At 37.9% G+C, this 23,526-nt stretch overlaps 3 protein-coding genes and 1 long non-coding RNA gene across 5 annotated transcripts; 1 reads left to right on the top strand and 3 right to left on the bottom strand.

Moving 5' to 3' along the window:
* The first annotated feature begins 971 nt into the window (after positions 1-971).
* LOC117619576 (cilia- and flagella-associated protein 20) lies at positions 972-4,078 on the top strand. 2 transcript variants are annotated; one of them, XM_034349567.1, is made up of 6 exons: positions 972-1,146; positions 1,436-1,599; positions 1,693-1,724; positions 2,416-2,657; positions 3,470-3,706; positions 3,807-4,078. In XM_034349567.1, the coding sequence occupies exons 2-6, from the start codon at positions 1,547-1,549 to the stop codon at positions 3,813-3,815; spliced, it is 573 nt and encodes a 190-aa protein (XP_034205458.1). In that variant the 5' UTR covers positions 972-1,146; positions 1,436-1,546; the 3' UTR covers positions 3,816-4,078. The 2 variants fall into 2 exon arrangements, with proteins under 2 accessions (XP_034205458.1, XP_034205457.1); XM_034349566.1 differs by having other exon boundaries at positions 973-1,146; positions 1,525-1,599.
* Positions 4,079-4,752: 674 nt separating this feature from the next.
* LOC117619525 lies at positions 4,753-7,481 on the bottom strand. Its single transcript, XR_004584577.1, has 5 exons — positions 7,405-7,481; positions 6,978-7,231; positions 6,813-6,870; positions 5,873-6,684; positions 4,753-5,094 (listed from the first exon to the last, which is right to left on the bottom strand). It is a non-coding gene; the product is annotated as an uncharacterized LOC117619525 (long non-coding RNA).
* Positions 7,482-9,267: 1,786 nt separating this feature from the next.
* Positions 9,268-10,571, bottom strand: LOC117617976 (putative disease resistance RPP13-like protein 1). The gene is made up of 3 exons (XM_034347616.1): positions 10,184-10,571; positions 9,939-10,078; positions 9,268-9,834 (listed from the first exon to the last, which is right to left on the bottom strand). Exons 1-3 carry the CDS (start codon positions 10,569-10,571, stop codon positions 9,268-9,270), a joined length of 1,095 nt encoding a protein of 364 aa, XP_034203507.1.
* Positions 10,572-10,623: 52 nt separating this feature from the next.
* LOC117617975 (putative disease resistance RPP13-like protein 1) lies at positions 10,624-11,423 on the bottom strand. Its single transcript, XM_034347615.1, is given in 2 exon segments — positions 10,624-10,893; positions 10,896-11,423. Coding segments are annotated over 2 exon segments (798 nt in total).
* Between the last annotated feature and the right edge of the window lie 12,103 nt (positions 11,424-23,526).

Here is a 23,526-nt window from a genome sequence, read left to right as displayed (position 1 = left end):
TGCAACTTTATGTCCTTTTAATTCTTGTAACCTTTCTTTTAATCTAATAGGTGTCCACCAAGATCCAAACATACAAAGGTACTGATTATGCTTAACAAAGGGTTGATTGGTGATTATCTGGTAATTAACAAAAGTTTAACACGTTGGATTTTATCACTTGTATTGGGTGACTTTTGTCTTCAAGGTACTTTATTGTTATAATTATATTATTAAGGTGCTAAACTAAGCTCTGTTCGCATGGGGTCCTGGTCAAGTAGTCAAAAGGCCAAAATAACAACTAGACATGCATACCTAGAATATGAAACTCGAACATGGAACTGCAAAGACGTCAACCTAAAGAGCTATGGGAGCATAACTCAAAGGTCCTATGAACTCAGAGGTTCCCTTACATAGTTATTGTTATGACAAACATCAAACATGACTAAGTGCTCAAAAAAAGTATTGATCATCAGTTTAGCAAGATAATAACATAATTCTAATGACTTCCCCCTATTTTAGACAAGAAGTATGCTAAAACAAAAAATAAAAGAGAAAAAGACTCACCTAAGTATTGATGTTGCTGATAATTAATACTAGAAATCTCGAGATATTAGCGATGTTGTAACATTGATTGATGGATCAACATAGTATTAACAGTGTTCTGAGAAGGAGAGAGTATGGAAAATAAAGGAAAATTTTATTGATAGCTGAACGAAGGAGAGCACTGAGATTTTCTTCAAGAAAAGACAAAAGGTGTTTCAACCATTTCTACTTGCTCATTGCCACTGGTCTTGGCTTTGGTAGAAAGATGCACAGGACTTGCATGTCCATTCCTTTTATTGTGTAGGGCTAGTTTTGTCATTATCAAATTTTGATGGACCGGTTTAGGAGAGAGAGACATTTAGGGGAGTTTTCTAACATTTCCTGAATAAAAATTGCCCCCAAAAAAAAAAATTTAAATAAATAAATAATTCGGCCTAATGCACAAAATACGCAAGACAATATTTACCAAAACAAAAGCACACACGCGGGACAATTAGGGCTTGCAGAGTGAGAGACAGAGACAGATTGGGAGAGAGGGGAATCGCAATTGGTCTATCAGGTTGGGGGCTTTCAGAAGCTTAAGGCCTGCAATTGGCGTTGTGGTTGAAACGACTCTTTCCTGGGGTAAGTATATTTGTGTGTCTGTCTGTCTGTGAGCTAAAAGTACAGACATTTGGAATTTGATCAAATTCCTTGTCTCGGCCAAACGTGATATTCAAAATCTATGGAGTTGAACAGATGGTTACCGTTCTTATCTTGTTACTATAGTTTCCCCTTCCATAATTCGTGATGATATAATCTAGGGTTCTACACATCTGCTAGTTTCAAGGATAACTGGGATTTATATTCAGCCATTGATAGAATACTTGAATTTAAAACGTTAAGATTTTTTTTCTTTTTGTTTGTTGATTAGGTGCTTCCAATTCCAATGGAACAAAAAACCAGAAGGAAAAGAAATGTTAAGTCCAGTTATAGCTTACAATGGTTGTGCTTTCATTGCAGCTCGATTTAGAAAGAAGTAAAAATGTTCAAGAACACATTTCAATCCGGATTTCTGTCAATTCTATACAGCCTTGGGTATGCCGTCTTTGTCTCTTTTGTTTGAGTATCTTTTGTTATCCTTGCACTTGTAACTTTGATGTTAAGCTGTGCATTCTTTTAAATATGTAGGAGCAAACCGTTGCAGATTTGGGATAAAGAAGGTGAGTGGTTTTGGATTTGGAAATGTAAAACCTGTTGATGAAATTTTGAGATGCTTGTTAAACTCAACTTGTTTCAAATATCAATGTAAGATGCAATTCTGACAATTCAGTGTTGTTTATGCCTTTTACATATTTACTCCCAAATGTCGTCTGAATTAAAGAAGTGCCTGTAGCTTCTACAAATCTAAATAGTTTGAAGTGGTAGCACAAGGACGAAATTGGTTGTATGCTTTTTTATAGTTTAATACATGAAGGTGCCCAGTCATGGTTTAGTACTGTCTTACTCTTTGCAATCCATCCCTCTTTGTTTCATCCTTGTCGTACAACTTCCGTGTTAACCCACCTGTCTTTTGTTAAGATTGGTGACTGATGAGCATCTAATCTGCTGATAGGCGCATTAGCTAAAAGACTAATCTCTAATGGATGGATCCCTTCGCACTGCGATATACCATTAAATTTTAGGGTCTCTTTAGGTCTGTTCATGACATAGTAAATAATGAGGCACGCGCATGTTGGAAAGTTTGTAGATTTGATGTTTATATTGGATGGGGCATTGCTTGATGCTAGAGTGGAAATAACTATTTTTCTACTTCAGACTGTAGTATAAGGCGGATGCCTTTAAGATGTTGACATGATGATGGAATGACTTAGTGACTGGTTGAATTTTCTATGTTTTTCTTTTGTTGAGCAGTTGTCGACGGCCATATTAAAAGACCACAGGATGAAGACATACAATCCAATGTCCTTGAAATAATTGGTACGAACATCCAGTCCACATACATTACTTGCCCAGCAGACCCATCAGCTACACTTGGTATAAAACTTCCATTCCTGGTTATGATTGTAAAGAATCTGAAGAAGTATTTCACATTTGAGATTCAAGTTCTGGATGACAAGAACGTCAGGAGACGTTTTCGAGCTTCCAATTTTCAAGTGTGTTAGTTTGCCCATGTTTATTGATGTTTATCATGCGTAATGGTTGTTTTTCTTGTTCTGTTTTCTTTTCCTTTCCGTTGGTATTTCAGGGCATGTTCAGGTAAGTAATGAAGGCTGCTGCATATGTTTTTCTCAAAGATGTATCTATTTCACTAGCAAGTCTAAGCTTTTTTTGTTGTCTTTGAAGATCTATGTGGTGTAAAATTGGTCATATTTCATGCCGAATTTTTTGTAAGTTTTTCGGGCTGCATTATGAACACATTAACTATGCCTGATGACTTGCATTTGTTGGACATGTATATGATTGAGGGAAAAATCATGTACCAAGGTTAAGTCCAAGGTTGTAGAGGAATCTGGCTTCTAGATATGCCATTGGCAGCTTCAGGAATCAGGGGAAAAAGAATTCATTGATGTTGACCGGATATTGCCTACTATTTTGAGTCGAGCAGTGCAGGATGCAAAACTCATTGACCACTCCAGTAGATTGTTGCTTAATGATTCATAGTTTAGAATGTTGTTATTCTGTTTTCTGAGTTTTATCAGTGAACATGGTGTCTTCTGCAAATTCCAGATAAATTGGACTCATAGGAGTTTTGAGAAATCAGCTAACCTTTACTGAACTTTAATTGCTATAATCTTTTATGTGCAATATTGTTTAGATGCCATGTACCTGACCCTGACGACTTTATGTTTGAAGTGTTGATGTTTTGACTGCTAGAGAATACTGGTATTTGAAGTGATCGTACTGCTGTAGAAGTATCAAAGTGATAAAAGATACAAGGATTTATTTATTTATTTATGTGTTGTAGGCTGTAACTCGAGTGAAGCCATACATCTGCACCATGCCACTGAGGATGGATGAGGGCTGGAATCAAATCCAGTTTAATCTAGCCGATTTTACCAGGAGAGCCTATGGAACAAACTATGTGGAGACATTGCGAGTTCAGGTTCATGCGAATTGCCGCCTGAGGAGGATATATTTCTCTGACCGCTTGTACTCCGAAGAGGAACTTCCGCCTGAGTTTAAGTTGTACCTTCCAATGCAGGTAAAGATCGATCCAATCTCTTAATGAAAACAATTATGTTTCTGTACCTTCTCGTTTCATGTCCACTCTCTCACATGCTAATAATGTATTTGCTGCACAGAAAGCATGACATGATGCAACAAAGGAGGGATCAAACCCATTGGAGCTGGATTTTGAGTGTTCAGATGGCAATCTTTGCTAGTGCCAGTTTTATAAAAATTAGAAAGGAAAAAAAAAACTCAGTTGTACTAGAGCATGTTTTTATGTCTGTCATACATAGTAAAAATATGTACGAACTCTATTTGTGGAGACTGGAGAGTAATGTGTCGGGATCAGAATGCATCTAAGCATGAAGTAGAACTAAATGCAATATTTTTTGGATTAATCCTTCCAGTATATCTTTCCCTTGACCCCTCTTCCTGTATATCTTCCCTTCACCCCCCACCCCCCACCCCCCATCTGGAATTATGGTGATTGTTGATTGCTTGGCAGAAACTGGACTTCTGCTGCGGTTAAATGATGCATTTCCCCGACAATGGAGTTTAGTTTCTATGATCTTTCAAATGTTGTCCGAAAGATGAGAAATTCAAAACTCTGTTTGGTTGTCAATTTTGACACAAATCCATGTACTGTGAGTGTTAAGATTTAAGGACGGATTCTTGACCCACTGCTAGCAATATTAATATTGCCCCTCAACTTAACCATATGTTTAGCAATATTGATATTATCCACAACTTAATCACTTGTTTAGCTGACGAGATTTTATGCAAAAGGCTTTGATGATATTAGTAGTGAAATCATTTATTATATTTTATATTTTATTTAGTCAAGTTTTCGATAAGAGACTTGTATTCTTCAACACTGAGTGTTTGCGAAGTACATTCACCATCAATAATGTCGACAAAGGAATCTGACACTTTGCTCTCAATTTTTTTGGTCGGAATGCATTGCTCTCAATTATAACGTTCCAATTGATGGTATTTTTGAAAGAAACTTTTCAGTGGAGATCAATCTAAGAACACAGATTTACTTAAATTGGAAAAGAAAATTACTGATTTCACCTCTAGAAGATCAATCTAAGAACAGAGATTGCTTATTCTCAGACATGTCATCTCCTTTTAATCCAAATACTCTCATCTCTTACATTTGCAAACAAGAGCTTCGAGAACGGGCTCGAACAAGAAATAACATCCATTTCACCATTAAACATGCCTGTCTCGACCCGAGCTTCGCTCCCAGAAAATACATTTTTATGAGGAAATTGTCAATTGAGATATTCCAGCCAGCTGAATCTTTCCGTTGCTAGCAAACCAAAAGGCTATATACAATGGTAAACCCTCTTCTGGAAATGAAGACGACACGTAAAGAAACCTAGCAAGGGAAAAGCTCTCCAAGAGAAGGTTGCTATCCTGCAAAAAGACTAGAGATATTTAGTGATATACCCATTTCTAGCACTAATATTATAAATAAACCCTACACAATTGAATTCCTATAAACAAACCAAAAAAAAACCCAAAAAATGATAGCTAGCCTTATTGAATTTAATATTGATTATTAAATTACTTTGATGCCCTATTGAGTGCTTTGGGTATTTTTATGAGATTTTGGGGTTGGGCTTGTTTTAAGAAATTGATGGCAGTTTTGTAATTTATAAGAAGTTAAAAGCTTTTTTGTTATGTTGTAAATGGGCTTTGGGTGTGTTTCTAAAGTCCATTTTATATAGGGTATTTTTATAATTTGGGCCCCCATATTGGGTATAATAGTGAATCTCCCAAAAGACTACTAATTATTCAGCATTTGAGACTTGAATAGGATATAAGTTGTGATAAATTGAGCAACCTCAATGACAAATAAAGTAAACAGAAGGAGAATTTTCTGAGAAAAATAACAATAGAAATCAGACTCTGTTTGTGTTACGCACAAATTGTTATAAGAGATGTGCTGAAGAACAGAAACCATGATCTGGGAAGAACATTCAATCAATATGCTATGCTTTGTTGGCAACTGTAAAATTTGTTGATTGGATGCACAACTGATGGCAAATCAAAATTTTTTGGGTAATTCAACGAATTTGCGGACATAAAAATAGTTTAAAACTGTATTTCGGTTACAAAAAAGGAATATATATTTGGGTTTTTGTATTCCATTAGAAGAAAACCAGTAAAGCCAGTTATTTGAAGTACAAACCTGAGTTTGGTCTGAGAGTTGTGAGTTGATGGTGAAATATAGAAAAGTAGTACTTTGTCTCTCCAGGGCAAGGAATGTGAGAGATGTTGTCCCAATCTTGTCCCGTCTTATTCTCATATCTTTTCGCCGGGGCAGAACACATTACTATCCGAAGAGAAGAAAGAGATGGCGGCAAACCCTCTTTTGGCAGGTCGCACTCCCTAATATATAGAAGTGAGGTGTTGAAGTTGCAGAAATTCGACACTTGTACAGCTTCCAATTTGTAGGCATTGAAGAGAAGTGAGGTGTCTTAAGTCCCCTTCTGTCCAAAGATTTCAGACTTGTAATTTCGTCGATGCCTAAAGTGTGAAGAGTGGTAGGAGCAGCTGTTCCTTTAGCAACATCTCCAAGATATCATCACTTGCTCTTCCTCCAATATAAAATTCTTCAAGGGAGACAAGTTGTTGCAAACCCCAGTGCTCTCTCACCAGAACCCTCAGTCTCTCACAATTCTGAATGCTAAAATGTCGGAGGTTGGGAAGCAAACCCCTTTCTGCAAATGACACAAGATTTGGAAGACCATCTATCCTCAACTCTCGAAGGGCTGTGAGGGTGTGAATGCGTTCAGGCAATGACTTCAAATTGTTGCATTCAATGATTATAAGCTGCTTCAAGTTTGGAAACACACCAAATTTGGACACTCTCCTTGGTTAATATGTATACTTTTCATTATGTATCGAAGAAATTGTATTCATATTTATTTGATCACGGTTAGATGACTGCTCAGTTTTCAATTTGAATCATTGGATCATGCTGCGGAGTTGGTTCAGACTCTGAACAAGTACTAGAACCATATTAATTTACTAACTAATTAGCGTTTGGAGCGTACATATAATTATATATAATACATAATCTGTCATTTACATAAACCAAATTTTGCAAGAGTAAAACACTACAATACCTGATTTTCTCGTACCTGATGCGCAGCACCCTTTGTTTTCAACACCATGGTCAGCAAACTGCAATGATGTGAGGCTCAGTGAATTAAATTAAAACTATGCGTTAACAAAGTTTCCACAACCAGTTGTAACATACTCTAGAAAATAATTGACGATGGATTTCGTACCTCTCTGCAGAGCCTTTGATCCTACAAAATAATTGAAACTTAGCCACTTATAAGAAGCATTTCCAGCCTCCAGTAGAAAATTTCGAACAGAAAAATGTTCACGAATCTTTTTTGTTAACCCATCAATTTTCCCTTGCATTTGAGATCTCTAGAGAAGTCTATTGACTCAGCAGACAGTTGAAGGCTGATTTTCAGTCTCAAATGATGATGTCTTGAGCCATGCCATGTATGAACATGCTTGGTCTGCTCTGCTCCTACTGGTCCAAAATGGAATCAGCAAATTAATAATAGTAGGAATTTTATTTTATTTTGGTGATAATAGGAGTCTAAATGAACCATAGAATAATGCTGACAAATTAATCTATATAGACAGTTACAATTGTTTATAGAAAAAGGCGTTTACCCAGAATTATACAGCTAACCTAACCTTGTTCAATTCCAGTCTCAACTTTGGACAGACTGGACTGTTCCCTCGTGCTTCTCCCTTCAGGGGTGAAAACCTTCCTCACCGGAGTGCCGTTCACTCTACTTCTCCTGGCGGGAAGTACTTGTTCCCTTCAATTAGAGGGAGAAGAAATGCTGAAGGGCATATTTAGGTAAGCAACCGACAGAAATGAAGCGAAGAACAAGAAGTGACAATACGCAGACAAAATAATCCATATCTCAATGGAGTGTTCAAATACAATAAATAACCAGTGGCATCCACAGACAAAACAATCTGTCTCAAGCACAAAGTTTATGACGAACCTCTTTGCAGAGCATTTGATGACACCACATATTGCAACTTAGCCACTTATAAGAGGCACTTCCAGCATTCAACAAGAAAAAATGTTCAAGACTCTTTGTACACATCAATTCGTTAATTTTCGCACTTCAGATACTAGAAAAACTCATTGGCTCAGAAGACAATTCAAGGGCCATTTTCTGTCTGAAATGCTGATGACATGAAGCATGCAGTGTATGTTGCTTGGTCTGATCCTGCCCATCCAGATTTGGAATAAAAAAATTTGATGGTAATAGGATCCTAAAAGAATCTGTGATTACACCATCAGCTTGAACTCTGAAATCATGCATGGTTGCCTGCACAAGTTGCTTTGACCACGGAACATGGGAAAATTTCTCAAGTCTGCAAGTATACATACAACATCTTAAGTCTCATCGAATAGAACTTTGCAGCTCAAGGAATGATTTGAAGTACATACCTGACTTTGATTTCAGAGTTGAGAGTGAAATATCTGTTTATACCGGATATTATCGACCTATGGCCACCAAACACGTGGACGGGATCAATATCTATCACAATGGTCCTTCGGCAAGAAACCTGCCGAATCTGTACATTTCGACTCTTTTGGCACCTGGACACGTGTCATGCTCACAATCCGCTTCTACAGTCCCACATCGGAAATATGAGCATAGTGCACGCCTCCCAAGGCCCATATAAGGAGACCCCTATCCCCAAATGGAAGAGAGGAAAAACCAACGGTACGCTACCGCTCGATCTGTAATCTGATATTTACTAAATCTGTACTTACTTAAGCATCGGAGAGCCTTCGGCCGGTACCACACCGGTACCCCAAGGTATTACCGAACGTGTCCTTTTGCAGGAACCTGATCTTCCGAAGACTAACTCCCTTCCGAAGACCCAATATCACTAAGTTGGGCGAACCACGTGTCTTGAGAGCTCATATCATATGGTGACGTCATCATTTATCCTGATGCAAGGAATGTGAGATATCTTGGCCCAATCTTCTCCAGCCTTATTCTGATACCTTTTCTCCAGAGCAGAACATTGGGAGATTCACAGGAAAGAAAGAGATGGCGGCAAACCCTCTCCTGGCAGGAATTGGATACTGTCACACCCACTAATATGTAGGCTTTGAAGAGAAGTGAGGTGTCCAAGTCCCTTACCATCCAAAGATTCTCACACTCCCAAATGTAAAGCGACGTCAATTTGGGAAAAAAGCCAAACGGAAAGGACCTCATTGATTCACAGCTATAATATATCTGCAAATTGTCAAGCGAGGTCAACTTGGCCATCATCTCATGAGGTAAGAATTCTAATCTCCTACAATTGACTATCTCAAGTGATGTCAACGTAGTGGGTAGACCATCTTCAGGGAACGACAACAGGTTTGGATAATCACAGAGACTCAAGTGTTGAAGACGATTATGGTTGGGCAACAGTATCTCTGGGAATGATAACAGACCTGTTTCGTGGATTAACAATTTTTCAAGAGATTTGTAGGAGTCCATTTTAAGACTAGAAGTAGTAGTAGTGGTGGCCCTTTGATCATGTAGACACCCAAAGCTTCTTCAAGCAAGGCAGATGACAAGCCAAGAGCAAGCTTCCTCTAAGCTTCGGACAATCTTTTAGAAACAGCTCCTGGAGACGAGGAAAGTCTGGACCATATTCACCTCCACTTCCACTTCCACTTGGTACCCATTCCTCCCACTCTGCCATTTCCCCAAACTGCAGCTTCTCCAGAGATTGAAATGGCTGAATTGGAGAATCTTCATTTCTTCCATAGAACTCAACACCAATCGTCTTAACCAGTTTCATCCTTTTTATTCTGAGCTTCTTGAGAGCAGGTAGCTGCCCAATTGGTGGCATCAACCAACAGTAACTACAATCTTTGAGACGCAGGACTTGTATGTTAAAGAAGGACGAGTCTCTTAACCAATTAGGGAATTGGGTTCCACCATAGGATCTAATGGTTAGTTTCTCCAAATTCACGCAAGGTTGGAGGTTGTCAAGTACATCTTTCTCCTTTAGGGAATCATCTGCATCCTCATCACTCCATTCCAACACGAACCCTTTTAGATCTTTCTTATCCTTCAAATTGCCTTGCAAGGCATCCTAGCATCAACTACATTTTGCAGTTTCAATATTGAAAGCTTTCCTCGAAATTGTGGCAGCTCCCTCAATTCTCCAATGCTCGGCCCAATAGATTTCCCGACTACAAAAGCAGCCAATGTTCTCAAACTTTTAAGTCTACCCATTTGCACTGGCATCTCTACAATCTTAGTTCCACTGACATCAAGATGATGCAAATTAATCAATTTTCTCATATCTACAGGCAATTTAGTAAGAGACTTGCAACCTGTCAACATTAATTTCTGTAAATTTATCAATTTTCTCATATTTGTAGGCAACTCGACGAGAGAGGAACAATGTGACAATAGTAATGTCTGCAAATTGTAAAGACCGCAAAGAACATCAGGTAACCTTTCAAGTGCAGTATAGGAGAGATCCAAGTATCGCAAGTGAATGAGATTTTCAATAGAATCAGGTAATACATTGACATTCTTATAACGTGACAATGATAAGACCCGTAAACATCTTAGTGATGGCAACAAAACTTGTAGAACCTGTTTGCTTAGATAACACTTTTCATATGGATTCAAAGAGGTAGGCAAGAAGGTCCGCAAACACTTAGCCCCCTTTAATGGGTCAAATTTATGAGCAACATCAAATTCTTCCCTTGCATATGACAAATGACGAACTCTTTCTATTTCATGTGATTCCCTCACTTCCAACCTGTAAGAAAATCCCTTAGACATGAACATAGCTAAGTCAATGATGAGATCATGCATTGTGAAACTTGATTTCCCCGATGGTTGAAACAAAGATCGGGATAACAATTCATCAAGCAACCTCTTCGAGGCTTTTTCCATCCTCAGCTTGGTGAATTAAACCTTCTCCCATCCAAAGAAAAGCCACATCTTCTATATTGAATTCATAGTCCTTTGGAAAAATTGAACAATAAAGAAAGCATCGTTTTAACTTGGCTGGAAGATAATGGTAACTCAATCCTAGAGCAGGAAGAATATCACTTTTCTCGTAAGGTAACTCCCAAATGCTGCTATTTAATACTCTGTTCCATGCCTCGAAATCTAGTTTGCACCGTAACACACCGCGCCAAGTGTTTGTGCAGCTAAAGGCAACCCTTTGCACTTGCGTGCAATTTGCTTGCCAATTTCTTCCAAGTTTGGATGTGCACTAGAGTTTTCATTTCCAAAAGCATGTTTTGCAAGTAACAACCAGCAATCTTCATGGGATAATGGTTCCAGGGATTGAATAGGAACATTTTGCATGGATGACGCTATATTTTTGTTCCTTGTTGTTACAATGACTTTACTCCCCCTTGCCCCTGAAGTGAAAGGAGTTTGGAGGCACTTCCAATCAGTATATTTCTCATTCCATATGTCATCCAACACAAATAAAAATTTGCTTCCCTTAAGTTGTTCTCTTAGTTGAACTTGAAGTAAATTCAGATCTGTCGTTTTACAAGGCTTTAAGGTGACTGACTCAAGAAGAGTTTTAGTTACCCTAATAGCATCATAGTCTTCTGAAACACAAGCCCACGCTTTAAGTGTAAAATGTTCTTCCACCTTATGGTCATTGTAAAGCATTCGAGCGAGGGTTGTCTTGCCAACCCCACCCATTCCAACAATGGTAATCACAGACACATCATCCTTACTTGCGTCATGGGATAACAACAATTTTGATAAATTTTCTTTGACTTCATCTCTACCATACACACAAGGTTCATGAACCAAGGAAGTTGTTGGAGTTTTTTGTGAACCTTCCTCCCAACTTCTTCTCTCAGACCAAGAGCACTTTTCAGCTGTACAAAGTCTTCTAATCTTTGTAACAACTCTTGTATCTTAACATTCATGCTCTGATAAAAATGGTTATGAGAAGTAGAGAGGAAGTTCCACACCTTATTGGTTAAATTGTCGATTTGACCTTCACCTTCGAGCTTGCATCGCAAAGCTTCATAGTTGATCTCATCCAGTAAGTCCTCCACATCAAAGACAGCATGCTTGAGCTCGTCAAGCCACTCTCTCACAGCCGGGTTCTCTATTTGCTTCTCCTCTGCATCATTGAGCACTGCGTTCAAGGTCAACAGTGTCACCTTCAGTTTCATGAGGAGAGGTTGATCCAGTTTCTTCTGCCGAAATAAGTCAATGAACTCCCGTGAAGTAAGTCTGTCACACAACACCTGGATGGAAGCAGAGATGAAGGCCTCTCCAATCAAAGCTCCAGCCATTTTCTCTTCTCTGCAAGGGATTTGAATGAAGTAATATTCCAACGTTTGCAAACAAAGAAACACAGGTCTGGAATTATGAAAGCTTTTTGATATTGGAAACACAGGGAAGGATGAAAACAAAGAAACACTACGTACTACATTACTGTTTTTGTATTTGTTTATTTCAATTTGTGTTATTATATTTTCATATCTACTAATACTCGTAGAACACAATATAATACTAGGATTGGGTGGGTGGGTGAGAATATAATCTAGGGATATGAACAAGGGAGAATATCAATCTTTTGAAATTGATTAAGACACCCCTTAACTTCATTAACAAGATTGCCATCAGAAGAGTAGTCCTCCTCTTCTTTTGTCAACTGATGAATAACAGCTTGAGCATCTGATTCTACCAAAATAGTAGAAAAGCCTGCATCCAAGGACATTTTCAATTCGAGTAGTAGAAAGCCGATATTTATGCAAGTTTTGGAGACGTGGATGTGCAGAGAGGAAGGGCCATTGCCACCATAACTTTCCTCTCCTTTTCCCAAAGGCTTATAGCTCTTATTATTATATATTTACTCTTTTACAAAAATCGATAAAATCCTAACCCATTTTTCTCCTTTCTTGGAGAATACACAAGCAGCAAAGCAGACTTTCTCAATGCACTGCCTATGAGTTTTTCTCTCAAACTCCAATTAAACTATCAAGTTTTAATTAGGTTAATTTATTTAATTAAATTTTTTTTTAGTAGTTCTCTTTTTTCTTTTTTCTTTTTCTCTTTATTTATTATTTTTTTAGTTCGTGAAATTTTAATTTTTTTTTATAATAGATTTTAATAAGTCTTTCAATTTATGGATGAATGATTGCTTCGTTGCGTACATTGGGAGAGACATTTTTAATAGTATAGATGATGAGGTTGTTATGCAATGATTTCAAAATATGAAAACTCGTCGAGGACAATTATTATTGTAATGAATACACAATATGAATTTTGATGTTTTAGTTTGTCTTGTGAGTTCAAATTTTTTATTGTTTATATTTTGTGAGAGGCCCTCACACACATGAAATCCTGGCTTCGCTACTGCTTGTAGGGCGTACTCCGTATTGTATTTCACTAATCCAAACTGTCTATTTTGTAAATATTCATTTAACGATCATCTCTATAAAAAATCACTTGAATCCGATATTATTTGATCACTCAATTAAATTATTGAAATTTTAGTACTTTCTTGAAGCACCGTGTTTATTGATTTTGTAGGACAATTAGATGTCTAAACATTTTTCAATTTGTCTAATTTTTGCAAGGACGACCTATGAGTGAAGACCTAAAAAATGGATGGTTTGGATCTTTGAAAAAAAAAATTGTAGGGTGCCCCAAAGAGTGTCCCTCAAATAATTTATTTGAGGGATCCCTCAATAGCAGGGGACTGTATATATATATATCCCAAGGGGAGACCAACTTGATACAGAATTTTGAGCCCCCTGAATAATCTCTAGTTCATATGATAAAATTCATGAAACATGTTGCTCGCTTTATCAACCAATATGTGGGAACACATATTTCGGCTACCAATAAGAAGGTGACACGTGGAAAAGTAATATTCCTTAGGTCAAATAATTACCATAATTATCTTTCATTTAAGATATGAATATCTCTCTAAATCAAGGAACTAATTTCAAACAAATATCTTTGATTAATTCCTATCATCTTTTTAGGCAAGAATAATCCTGATTAAATAATGATTATTGTTCAAACCCTAGCCAAGTAAGAAGTCTATAAATACATGGCTACACAACACACATGAGGTAATTCTAAAACCCTATAGAAATCACTCTCTCTCCTTTTTGGGCAAGAATAATCCTAATTAAATAAATATTATTGTTCAAACCCTAGCCAAGTAAGAAGTCTATAAATACATGGCTACACAACACACATGAGGTAATTCTGAAACCCTATAGAAATCACTCTCTCTCTCTTCACACGGCTAAGCTCCACCACACAAGGCTCCGGCCACCTGGTTCTCTCGTACTGTAGAGAAAACTCTGATCTTTATGTTACCTCCTCATCTTTCTCAAGATTATTTGACTAACTTATGCATCGGAGGGCCTCGAGGAAGAAAATAGAAAAGGAAGCTCAAAAGGCGAAAATCTCTTGCAAATATTCTCCAGTGAGAATTTTGCTCAAACATTTTGGTGCTTCTATTGAGAGCAATAAAATATACTCAAAGCAGTGCTCTCGAATCAAAGGAATCCATTTCCACCCATGTATCACTTAATTGAAGCCTTCCAAACAACCATGGTTTGAAGCAAGCGCACACGAAGCAAGACTACCACGACGACTCGATCCACGATGGATCCAGGCCATCATGATGGAGTGGCGATGAGCTAGCAGCCATGTTCCCCTGCCAAACCAAGGCTGCCATCTCGATTCCATCCTCTACAGCGGCTCCACCATTCCACTGTCAAGACCGAGAGAGCAGTTTCTATGCATGCAATAGCCCCACTTCTCGATCCTGCAGCCAGCTCCACCTTGTTAACGCGAGTCTTCACCACTGAAACAGTCGTCCCATCTCTTGGTCCAGCAGCTAGCATCACAGTACAGCTGCAAAGACCAACTTCTGATTCTGGCAACCACCATCCTCTCAGCTTCATGGCTAGATCAGATATCCACCACTATGGTGCCACGGCTACGCATGGCGAAACCTACTATCTTGGCGCTGCAGCCGACCATGACCCGATTTTGGAACAGATACGTCAATTCCTTCCTTTGCCACCACTCTTGGCGTATGCTCTCATATACACCTCCAACGAAACCCTAGCTCGCATGCAATTGGGCCTCATACAATTCTCTCATCTAAATCCAAGCAACCAAGTAGACTTTAGTCATAGAGTCGACCAGCTTACTCAAAAAGTAGACGACCAAAACAACTTGGTTAGACAGCTCCTCAGACTGATCAACTTGGTCTAAGTGTTAGATATCTACCCTAGAAGCCAATATAAATGAAATATTCTAAGGATATAATATAATCAATATAATTAAAGGGGCATTAATTTTACTCAAAGATACATAATCTACATAAAGTAACAAGTCCATGGATAAAGATATGAATGAAAATGAGTCTAAAGAAGTTAGATTCACGAGACCTCTCCATCAAGGTTCCTGGTCATAGGATCACCAATTGGACAATGTTGAGCCATGAAGACTGGTACATGCTATGTCTGCTCAATCATGAGGATGACTCGTCTCAAGTCATTCGTGTAGAGACACTAAGACAAGTGTGTATGTGCTCTATAGAGATGGAGTCCACCGAATGCGATTAACTAAAAAATTCTTGTATGGAAGTCTTACTCACAAGTGTAAAACAAGGAATTCTAAGTTATGATAATGTAAATTAGTCCTTACACCTAAGACATCATAGTTGTCTTGTGTATGAGCTGTTTGTTTTTTAGAACACTATGTAGTCGTGTCAAGAGAATGTACTTAAAGGTGTTCCTCAAGACACTCAGCATATGCACAGAGGCAAGTGAATGTACAACAAGGAATCTCTACTCTAATTAAGAAGAGAGAATACTCTAAAGATATGATTCATTGAATCTTTGGCAAAATTACAGGATGATTATTGAGACAAGAATGTTTACAATTACATCCAAGTGAATCATACAACCTAAAGATGTCATGTTAGGGAATTGACACAAGTTAACCATATTCCAAGATACATAACCAAGGGTATTGTAATAGAGAAGGATCAAATTGCATTGTAATCACAAACTGACTAGGTTCTCAAAATGAATTCTATTTAGCTTGGGTAGCTATGACATACTGCTAGGTGTCACTCATGGTTTGTGGAACCACTGTGAGGACTAATAACAATTAGCCTTCGCCAATATGGAGAATTGTATAAAGATATACAATTCACATTCGGTTTAGAAGTAGAAGGCCTCACTAATTAGAACATATATGATTGCACATAAAAAAGGTATGGATTGAGAATTGAAAAGAGAATAAATGATTTTGTGGCTCGGTCAAAGTCAAAGTCAAAGTCAAAGTCAAGGTCAAAAGTCAAAGTCAAGGGTCAAACCATTGACCCGAGACTTGACATAAGGTTGACTAGGACCAACACTTGTTAGACAAGATAGTGATTTAATTTATTAAGTCATTAAATCAATTAAAGCAATTAAATTATTTTAATGATTAGTTAAAGTCATGGAACTTTAGTTTTGGTCCTATGTGACTTAAATATTTATAGAAATAGACCTTATGAACTTAGGCATAGTGTGACACATTAAGAGACTAATGTGTTTGACCAATGTAGCCTAAAAAGGCCAAGGATAGGGAGGGTGCGGCACAAAGGGGGCATTTTGGAACACATATGTGACAAAATGTCTCTATATATTCATAGCCATATCACCATACCTCCTTAAGGGTTTCAAGTTGGATATTTAGGAAGAAAGGAAAAACCAAAACCTCTCTCCCAAACCCTCTTGGATATTCATAGCCATAACACTACATACTATATTATGGTTTTTTCAAAAACTCATTTTTTGCCCCTATAGTTTTTCACTTCTATCATTTTGGATCATGTCGTTTCAATTTGATCAAATTTGTCCTTGTATTTTTTAATTTAAACAATTCAAGAAAAATCCTCAATTTATGTCAAAAAAGGGTAACTGTCAACCTCCCCTAGCCACATCCACCCCAACAGTCCCGTGTCCCCTTTTGCAAAGCTTCTCTCTCTCTCTCTCTCTCTCTCTCTCTCTCTTTCTCCTTGTCTCTTCCTCTCTTCCCCCAACTAAATACTTTTTTTTTGGGAGCACGACCAAATACTTTCAGTTATGCTGAGTTGAGAGCAACAATAGAAGATTTTAATCCTTCAAATAAGCTAAGAGAGGGAGGATATGGACCGGTTTATAAGGTGAAATCTATTTTTCATCATTATCTACTACTTTAAAGTAATCACTTTGACTTCTTACAAAAATAAGTTGAGAGAGAGAGAAGCAAAGAAACTTTGACTTCTTACAAAAATAAGTTGAGAGAGAGAAGCAAAGATATATTTTCTTTTTATTCCCTTTCATGTCACTGAATTGTATTTATGTATATAGGGTACACAATACACTTTCTGATGGAACAGTAATGGCTGTGAAGCAACTTTCATTTGCATTCCACCAAGGGCTGGGTTTGGGAGAAGAGAGAGAGAGAGAGAGAGAGGTGGGGTTTATTGAGAAGTTTTGTGGTGGGAGGGTGGTATGGGTTGGATGCTAGGCAATGGCTTGTTGGGTGGGGTGGTGGGTGGTGGGTGGTGGGTTGTTGTGGTCTGATGTTAGGGGAGGGGGAAGAATATATTTTTTTATTATTAAATTTTTTATTTTTAAAAGGAATTAATTTTTTTAATAATTTGACTGAATTGCCCTTCCACATGTAATGGAAGTTTAAAAAATTTGACAGAAATTGAGGATTGTCCTTAAATTGCTTGAATTGAAAACTACATGGATAAAATTGATAAAATTGAAACAATAGAGACCACAATGATAAAAGTGATGAACTACAAGGAGCAAAAGTGACTTTTTACCTATTGTTTCATATTCTACTAATGCGTACAACACAATAAGATTTGTGGGTTGACTTCAAATTGGGTGGGCGGGTGAGACCCACAAGGCCAATAAAGCACTCTAGTATGAAATGATATAGGATGAGATACGATTTTTTATATTTGATTATTTATTGGGCTAACGACAACAGACCCCTTGAAGGTTTGGGGTTATTCTCAATATGGGCTATAAGGTTTTAATTTCATCAATTTACACCCTAATGTTTTCAAATTTGATCAATTTAAGCCTTATATTAAGTTGACTGTTTGGTCAGACGTTAACTGATGACTTGTCCACTGTAGGGCCCATTTACTACTGAATCTCTAAAAAAAATTTATATAAAATGATAAAATAATATAAAATAAATAAATAAATAAAAAGAAGCCCCCTTCCCTGCCGAATAACCCAGTTGCCCCCTTGTTCCCCCACGGCTACTGGTTCCAACAGCAATAACACCAAGTCTATAATATCTGTTGCTTTCTTCCCTTCCGAACACCTTGTGATGTAACCATCGTTTTCCAGTTCTTGGTCTTCTTCACTACTGGTCATTTAAGTGTCATCTAAATTGTCAAGCTTCAAGGGTTGAATCACCTTATCTGCAGCAAGGCTTTTGCAAATATCAACCTTACGGATACTACTTCAGAGCATAAGCCACTTCTTAGAGGCACATGCACATGAGCCCCTCTCTTTACCACCATCCAAGCGCCTGAAGATCACAAAGAGACATTCATCAGGAAGAACTTCAATTGAAGGCTTCCTGAATTGCTCAAAATCGCTCCCTTCATAGGCAAATTGCGAACTAATGCGAGCACGCTTGCTAGAAGGGTACACATAGGAGCCAAATTGACAACATGCAACCAAAATCCATGGGATTTGAGTAAAAGAAGCTCAGGATAGAAATCATCATCACATGAAAACCCCAAAACTAAAACTAAAATCAGCTACAAGTAGGGCTGGCAATGGATCGTGCCTTGCTGGGTTCATGTCGTGTCAAAATTATATACGTGTCAGGAATGCTCAACCCAAACTCGACCCGTCTAATAAACGTGTCATGCACGGGTTGACCCATTAAGTTCTCGTGTGGGTTTCAGGTCATGTCGGGTTGACCTGCTAAGTAGTAACAACTAAAAGACATTTAAAAAAATAGAAAAATGAAGAATAAAAAAATAAACAGGTTAGTGGGTTGGCGAGTTACACGAGTATTTTAGCGGGTTGGTGGGTTACACAGGTATTTTAGCGGGTTAATAAGTGTCTTAGAAGGTTGGCGGGTTGACTCGCAATGACCCGTTTTGTCAAACAGGTTAAATAGGTATTTTAGAGGGTTGGCAGGTTGACCTGAAACCCGCCCGCTTATTAAACGGGTCATGGTGGGTTGACCCAAAAATGACCCAAATTTTAATCGTGCGGGTTGAACCCTCTAAATTCTCTTGCAGGTTTCGAGTCGTGTAACGAGTCGTGCCCGAAATTGCCACCCCTAGCTATAAGTATCCACATCTTAAGTCTAAAAGCTAAATCTCAAGTCAATAAGGGAGCAAAAGAGTAAGGCTAGAGGACATATTGATCCATATGAATTGGATATAAAGATTACACCTTGAAACCAACCCGTTAAAACTAGACCAAAATGTAGAACCCTCATTAAACCAAACCCACCAAAATCAACCCATAAAAGCACAAAAAGTAAAAGCAAAACACAAAAACGTACCACTATGATTAACAAGGGCAGGCATGACTGTTCCTTAGAGCACAAACCTCCAGAAATAGCAAAGAGAAAAATGTTGAAGATGAAAAGCGTTGAAATGAGAGTGCAGAAGGTTAAGAGCTTTGAGAAAGAACCCTAACAAGTAGGGAAAAAGATGAAGAAGGAGGAGGAGAAAGCAGAGGAAATGAGGTGCTTGTAGAAATGGGTATGGTGTGGCTGTGCGTCGGGGAGAGAGGGTGGGGAACAGGAGCGGGCGCTGGGTTGTTTGCAGGGAAGTGTTCACTCGTTTTCGCGTTTACTCCTGGGATGGAAGGGCGAAGTTCCCCACTGGCTTGGAGACCATGTGTTGGTCAACAAGTCAGCTTTCTTTGGTATGTGAGCGTGCCACTGCTAGCAATGTAAATCCTAGCAGACTTCTTTTTAGAGTGGATAACTTGCGCCCCAAGTTACTGACTTCTAAAACAAATGACTGTGAATCTGGGTGAGGAATATCTCCCAAGTAAGTTCTTTTCTTGCCTCAGACTGGTGAGGACTTTCGTAATTTATCTCAGTATCGAATGGCTGTTCTGGCCAGAAATATTTGATAGAAGTTGGACTGTTTTAGGCAGAACTGCCTTTTACAAAACAATAAATAGTATATCGACGTTAGGAAGGTCAAAAGATGGCCGGAACTCCGTTTCTGTTTGGATGGAAGGTTCTACTTTGGGCTGGACTGGACGCGCCTGGGCCGATCCGTACTTGCTTCGTGACTTCAGATGCTAGGCTGACCTATAAATCGATACCAAAGTTCGATTTTGGCAGAGCTTTATGTTTACTTCACGTTTCGTGAGGCCTTTGAATGGGCAGAACTGCAGCTTCTTCAGTTTGAAGGGGACAGAAGTGGCTATTCTCGAGGGTTTGATGGGCTAGAGATTTGCACTACGAGCGTTGTTCTGTTTGAGCAGGACTCTTCATGGGTTCGCTAAGGTCTCCAAGTTTGTGAAAACTCAAACTCTGCTTGTTTTGGCTTTTGCTGAACCAAATTTGTAACGAGAGATCTCGTTTTAGAAGACTTATTTTCTAAGTCTGAACTTTGGAATTCTGATCTAAAGCTGGTTTCTCTTGGAATCCAAGTGAGCTTTTGGTTGTTTTTTTCTTGTTGTTTTTTTTTGATTGATTGATGAATTGAGTGTCCTTTTCTTTCTTCCCTACTTCTGTTTTTATAAGAGACCTTCTTGGGGAGGTGGTTTTAATCTTAATAATGGGCAGCAAAAAGATCTCCTAAAATGTAAAGTAGAAAGGATTTTTATCAATCATGGCAGATAGGCTCTCAGTAGTCACCTTCTAAAGCAATCCCTTCCCTGGTTTCCTGGGTGGCAGCTTTCTATTTCAATGCCATCATCTGTGTGGGCTGATTTTATGGCGGTTTGGTTTTTCTTTTGTATTTTCTGAACAACTCCCTGTTTCTTGCTTTTGAAAGCGTGACCCGTGAATTCCTTGGAAGATTGTGTATTGCTTTGGAGCAAAATCTCTGAATACAGATGGGCTTTTGATCTTCTGTTGGCAGTGTTTCAGAGACGTCTCTTCTCATATAAAAACTTTAGTTGGCATTGCTGACTTTTCAAAGCTGAGGTAGCCACGTGGGTGTGTTTTTAATCTCTTGGGTTTGAGCCCAAATAATTTGTGGGCTGATCCTTGAAGCCTTAATGACAACTTCCACGTTTGGTCTTTTTGGGCTGGGCAGGTAGCTTTACCATGGGCCCGTTTTTTTTTTGAACTTTTTGGCGTGCTAATTTTAGGCCCAAACAGGAAGGGGCTAGGTTTTTTATTTTTTTAAATTTTTTATTATTATTATATCATTTTTTATTTTTTTTAAAAAATTATATATTGGTTAGTAGGTGGGTCCCATAGTGGACACGTCATCAGTTAACGCTTGACCAAACGGTCAACTTAAAGGAAGGCTTAAATTGATCAAATTTGAAAACATTACGGTGTAAATTGATGAAATTGAAACCCCATAGCCCATATTGAGAATGACTTCAAACCTTCAAGGGGTCTCTTGTCGATAGCCCTTATTTATTTATGTCAAATTGTGTTATTATATTTTCATAAGCAGCAACTACTTGCACTCAAGCTGGAAGAGTCCTCTGTTTGGCTTCTGGAAGAGTCCATTTGATAATGGTTCAAGGGTTTGAATATGAACAATTTGCATGAAAGATGCTACATGTTGATGCTCAAAAATGGACAGTCAAGATTGAGTCCAACTTAGAAATGAGGTATGATGGATGATGGGTGAAGGTGAGGATCTTCAACATGTGTGTGAAGATTTGGGCAAACGATAAATATACAAAAGACAAGATATACGTGGTTCACCCTTAATGAATGGGCTACGTCCACGGAGAAGTATATTCTCATTATCATAATAATGTGTATTTAGAGTTGTATAAGGGGTTGGACCCAAATATAAAGGGCAGAAGGGAGAAGCCCATGACTAAAAATCAAGCCCAAACTAAGGATCCCCTTCTAAGTGGAGAGTGGTCTCCTTTTATAGGTGAGAGGGAGTTTACACATCTTGTAATATTCCAATAAGGGAGAGAGAGGGAGAGAGCGCGAGGTTTAAGACTTGGTGAAATTTTACAAGGGAAATGGTGAAATTTTTTAGGAAAAATGGTGAAATTTTTGAAATTTTAGGGATGAAGTATTTTAAAATTAAAATGATAGTTATTATATTATTTATTATGTTCAACAACGTTCATTGAACGTTGTACACCAATTACCAAATACAATTCGAAACGCTCTAACATTGTATTATTTAACATGAATCACAATGCGCAAATGAATGTTGTAAATATGAATTGTATTTCACAACGTAAATATGAACGTTGTATATATGATTTCATTCAACAATGTTCAATGAATGTTGTATTCTACTAGATACAATTAGCAACGTTTTAATAAACGTTGTGTTACCAAAAGATGCAATGTATATGTGAAATAGTTTTCGCAACGTGCACATGAATGTTGTATATGTGAAACTGTTTTCGCAAATGAACATTGTATAAGTGGAATAGTTTTTGCAACGCGCCCATGAACGTTGTATATGTGAAATAGTTTTCGCAACACGCACTTGAACGTTGTATATGTAAAATAGTATTTCGCAATGCGTGCTATCAAGTTTTAACCACATCATATTTGCACATTGTAAAATGATATTTAGTAATAGGATATGATAATAGACGCCAAATGAACCTTGTTGAAAATAGTATTCAACAACGTTCAAACTATAAGTTGTCGTTTTTTGCGTTGTCGTATCTCGTTTTTGTTGTGGGGAGTTAAACAAAAGAATTGTTGTCATAAAACCGATTTGTCAAATGGATTTGATCTCTAGATTCTCCACAACAACACCTTCGTAAGCTCCAAAAGCATTGCAGTAGCAAACTCTTGGCTCTTTCTGATATATTTTTGGGTGTATGAAAGTTGTATATGATAGAAGATGGTATTGGCTTTTAGGTTAAAGTTTTGTATTTATAGGCCAACACTACTACAAAAAGTGAAAAAGACGACCAGAAAACAACGACGGTCTAAGTGAAAACCGTCGTGGTTTTTAAAAAGACGACGGTTCTGAAAACACCGTCGGGTAATACCACCTTAGACAACTAAAAATGGAGATTCAAATGGCTGTTCAAAAACAACGACGCACCTAATTAAACAACCGACGTCTATTTGAAACAGATTTCAGCAGTGTAAAATCAAAGCCAACAAAGGACGGCAGAAGTTATGAATCGACCGACGTAGAAAGTAAAGACGACGATTTCAATAAAAGCCGCTGTTTTTACTCATAAAATAAAACGACGAGGTTTTCGTATAATACGCCGTATAATTACAAACAAATCCACGGCTTTAAAATACAAAATATCGCCGTATTAAATTAATGTACAACGACTGAAAATATAAATATATCGACGTCATTCTCGTATAGTTCTACGACGTTATCTTTAAATCGTACTATAAAATTTAACGTCGTATTTATTCATTTTATACGTCGTACCTTTAATTTAAACCGTCGCCTTAATAAGAATTTTTGTTAACAATTTTTTTCTTTGATTTTCTTATCCTACGTCGGTAGATCTACTTAATGACAATAATTGAAATAACCACGACGGTTTATATAGAAAACCGCCGACATAACCAGATTTTTCTGAGATCCCAAGGGTTACGAAATCTTACCAGATGGAACTCTGTTCCA

The sequence above is a fragment of the Prunus dulcis genome, chromosome 2 (assembly GCF_902201215.1).
Source record: "Prunus dulcis chromosome 2, ALMONDv2, whole genome shotgun sequence".
Classification (NCBI taxonomy): domain Eukaryota; kingdom Viridiplantae; phylum Streptophyta; class Magnoliopsida; order Rosales; family Rosaceae; genus Prunus; species Prunus dulcis.
This window is presented reverse-complemented; position numbering and strand designations above follow the sequence as displayed.

Coding starts and splice junctions, on each gene's coding strand:
- LOC117619576 (XM_034349567.1), top strand. CDS start 1,547: ATGTTCAAGAACACATTTCAATCCGGATTTCTGTCAATTCTATACAGC. Junction 1,725..2,415: donor GCAGATTTGGGATAAAGAAG/GTGAGTGGTTTT, acceptor TTTGTTGAGCAG/TTGTCGACGGCCATATTAAA. Junction 2,658..3,469: donor TTCGAGCTTCCAATTTTCAA/GTGTGTTAGTTT, acceptor TATGTGTTGTAG/GCTGTAACTCGAGTGAAGCC.
- LOC117617976 (XM_034347616.1), bottom strand. CDS start 10,571: ATGCATGATCTCATCATTGACTTAGCTATGTTCATGTCTAAGGGATTT. Junction 10,079..10,183: donor GTTACCTGATGTTCTTTGCG/GTCTTTACAATT, acceptor TAATGTTGACAG/GTTGCAAGTCTCTTACTAAA. Junction 9,835..9,938: donor TGAGAACATTGGCTGCTTTT/GTAGTCGGGAAA, acceptor AGTTGATGCTAG/GATGCCTTGCAAGGCAATTT.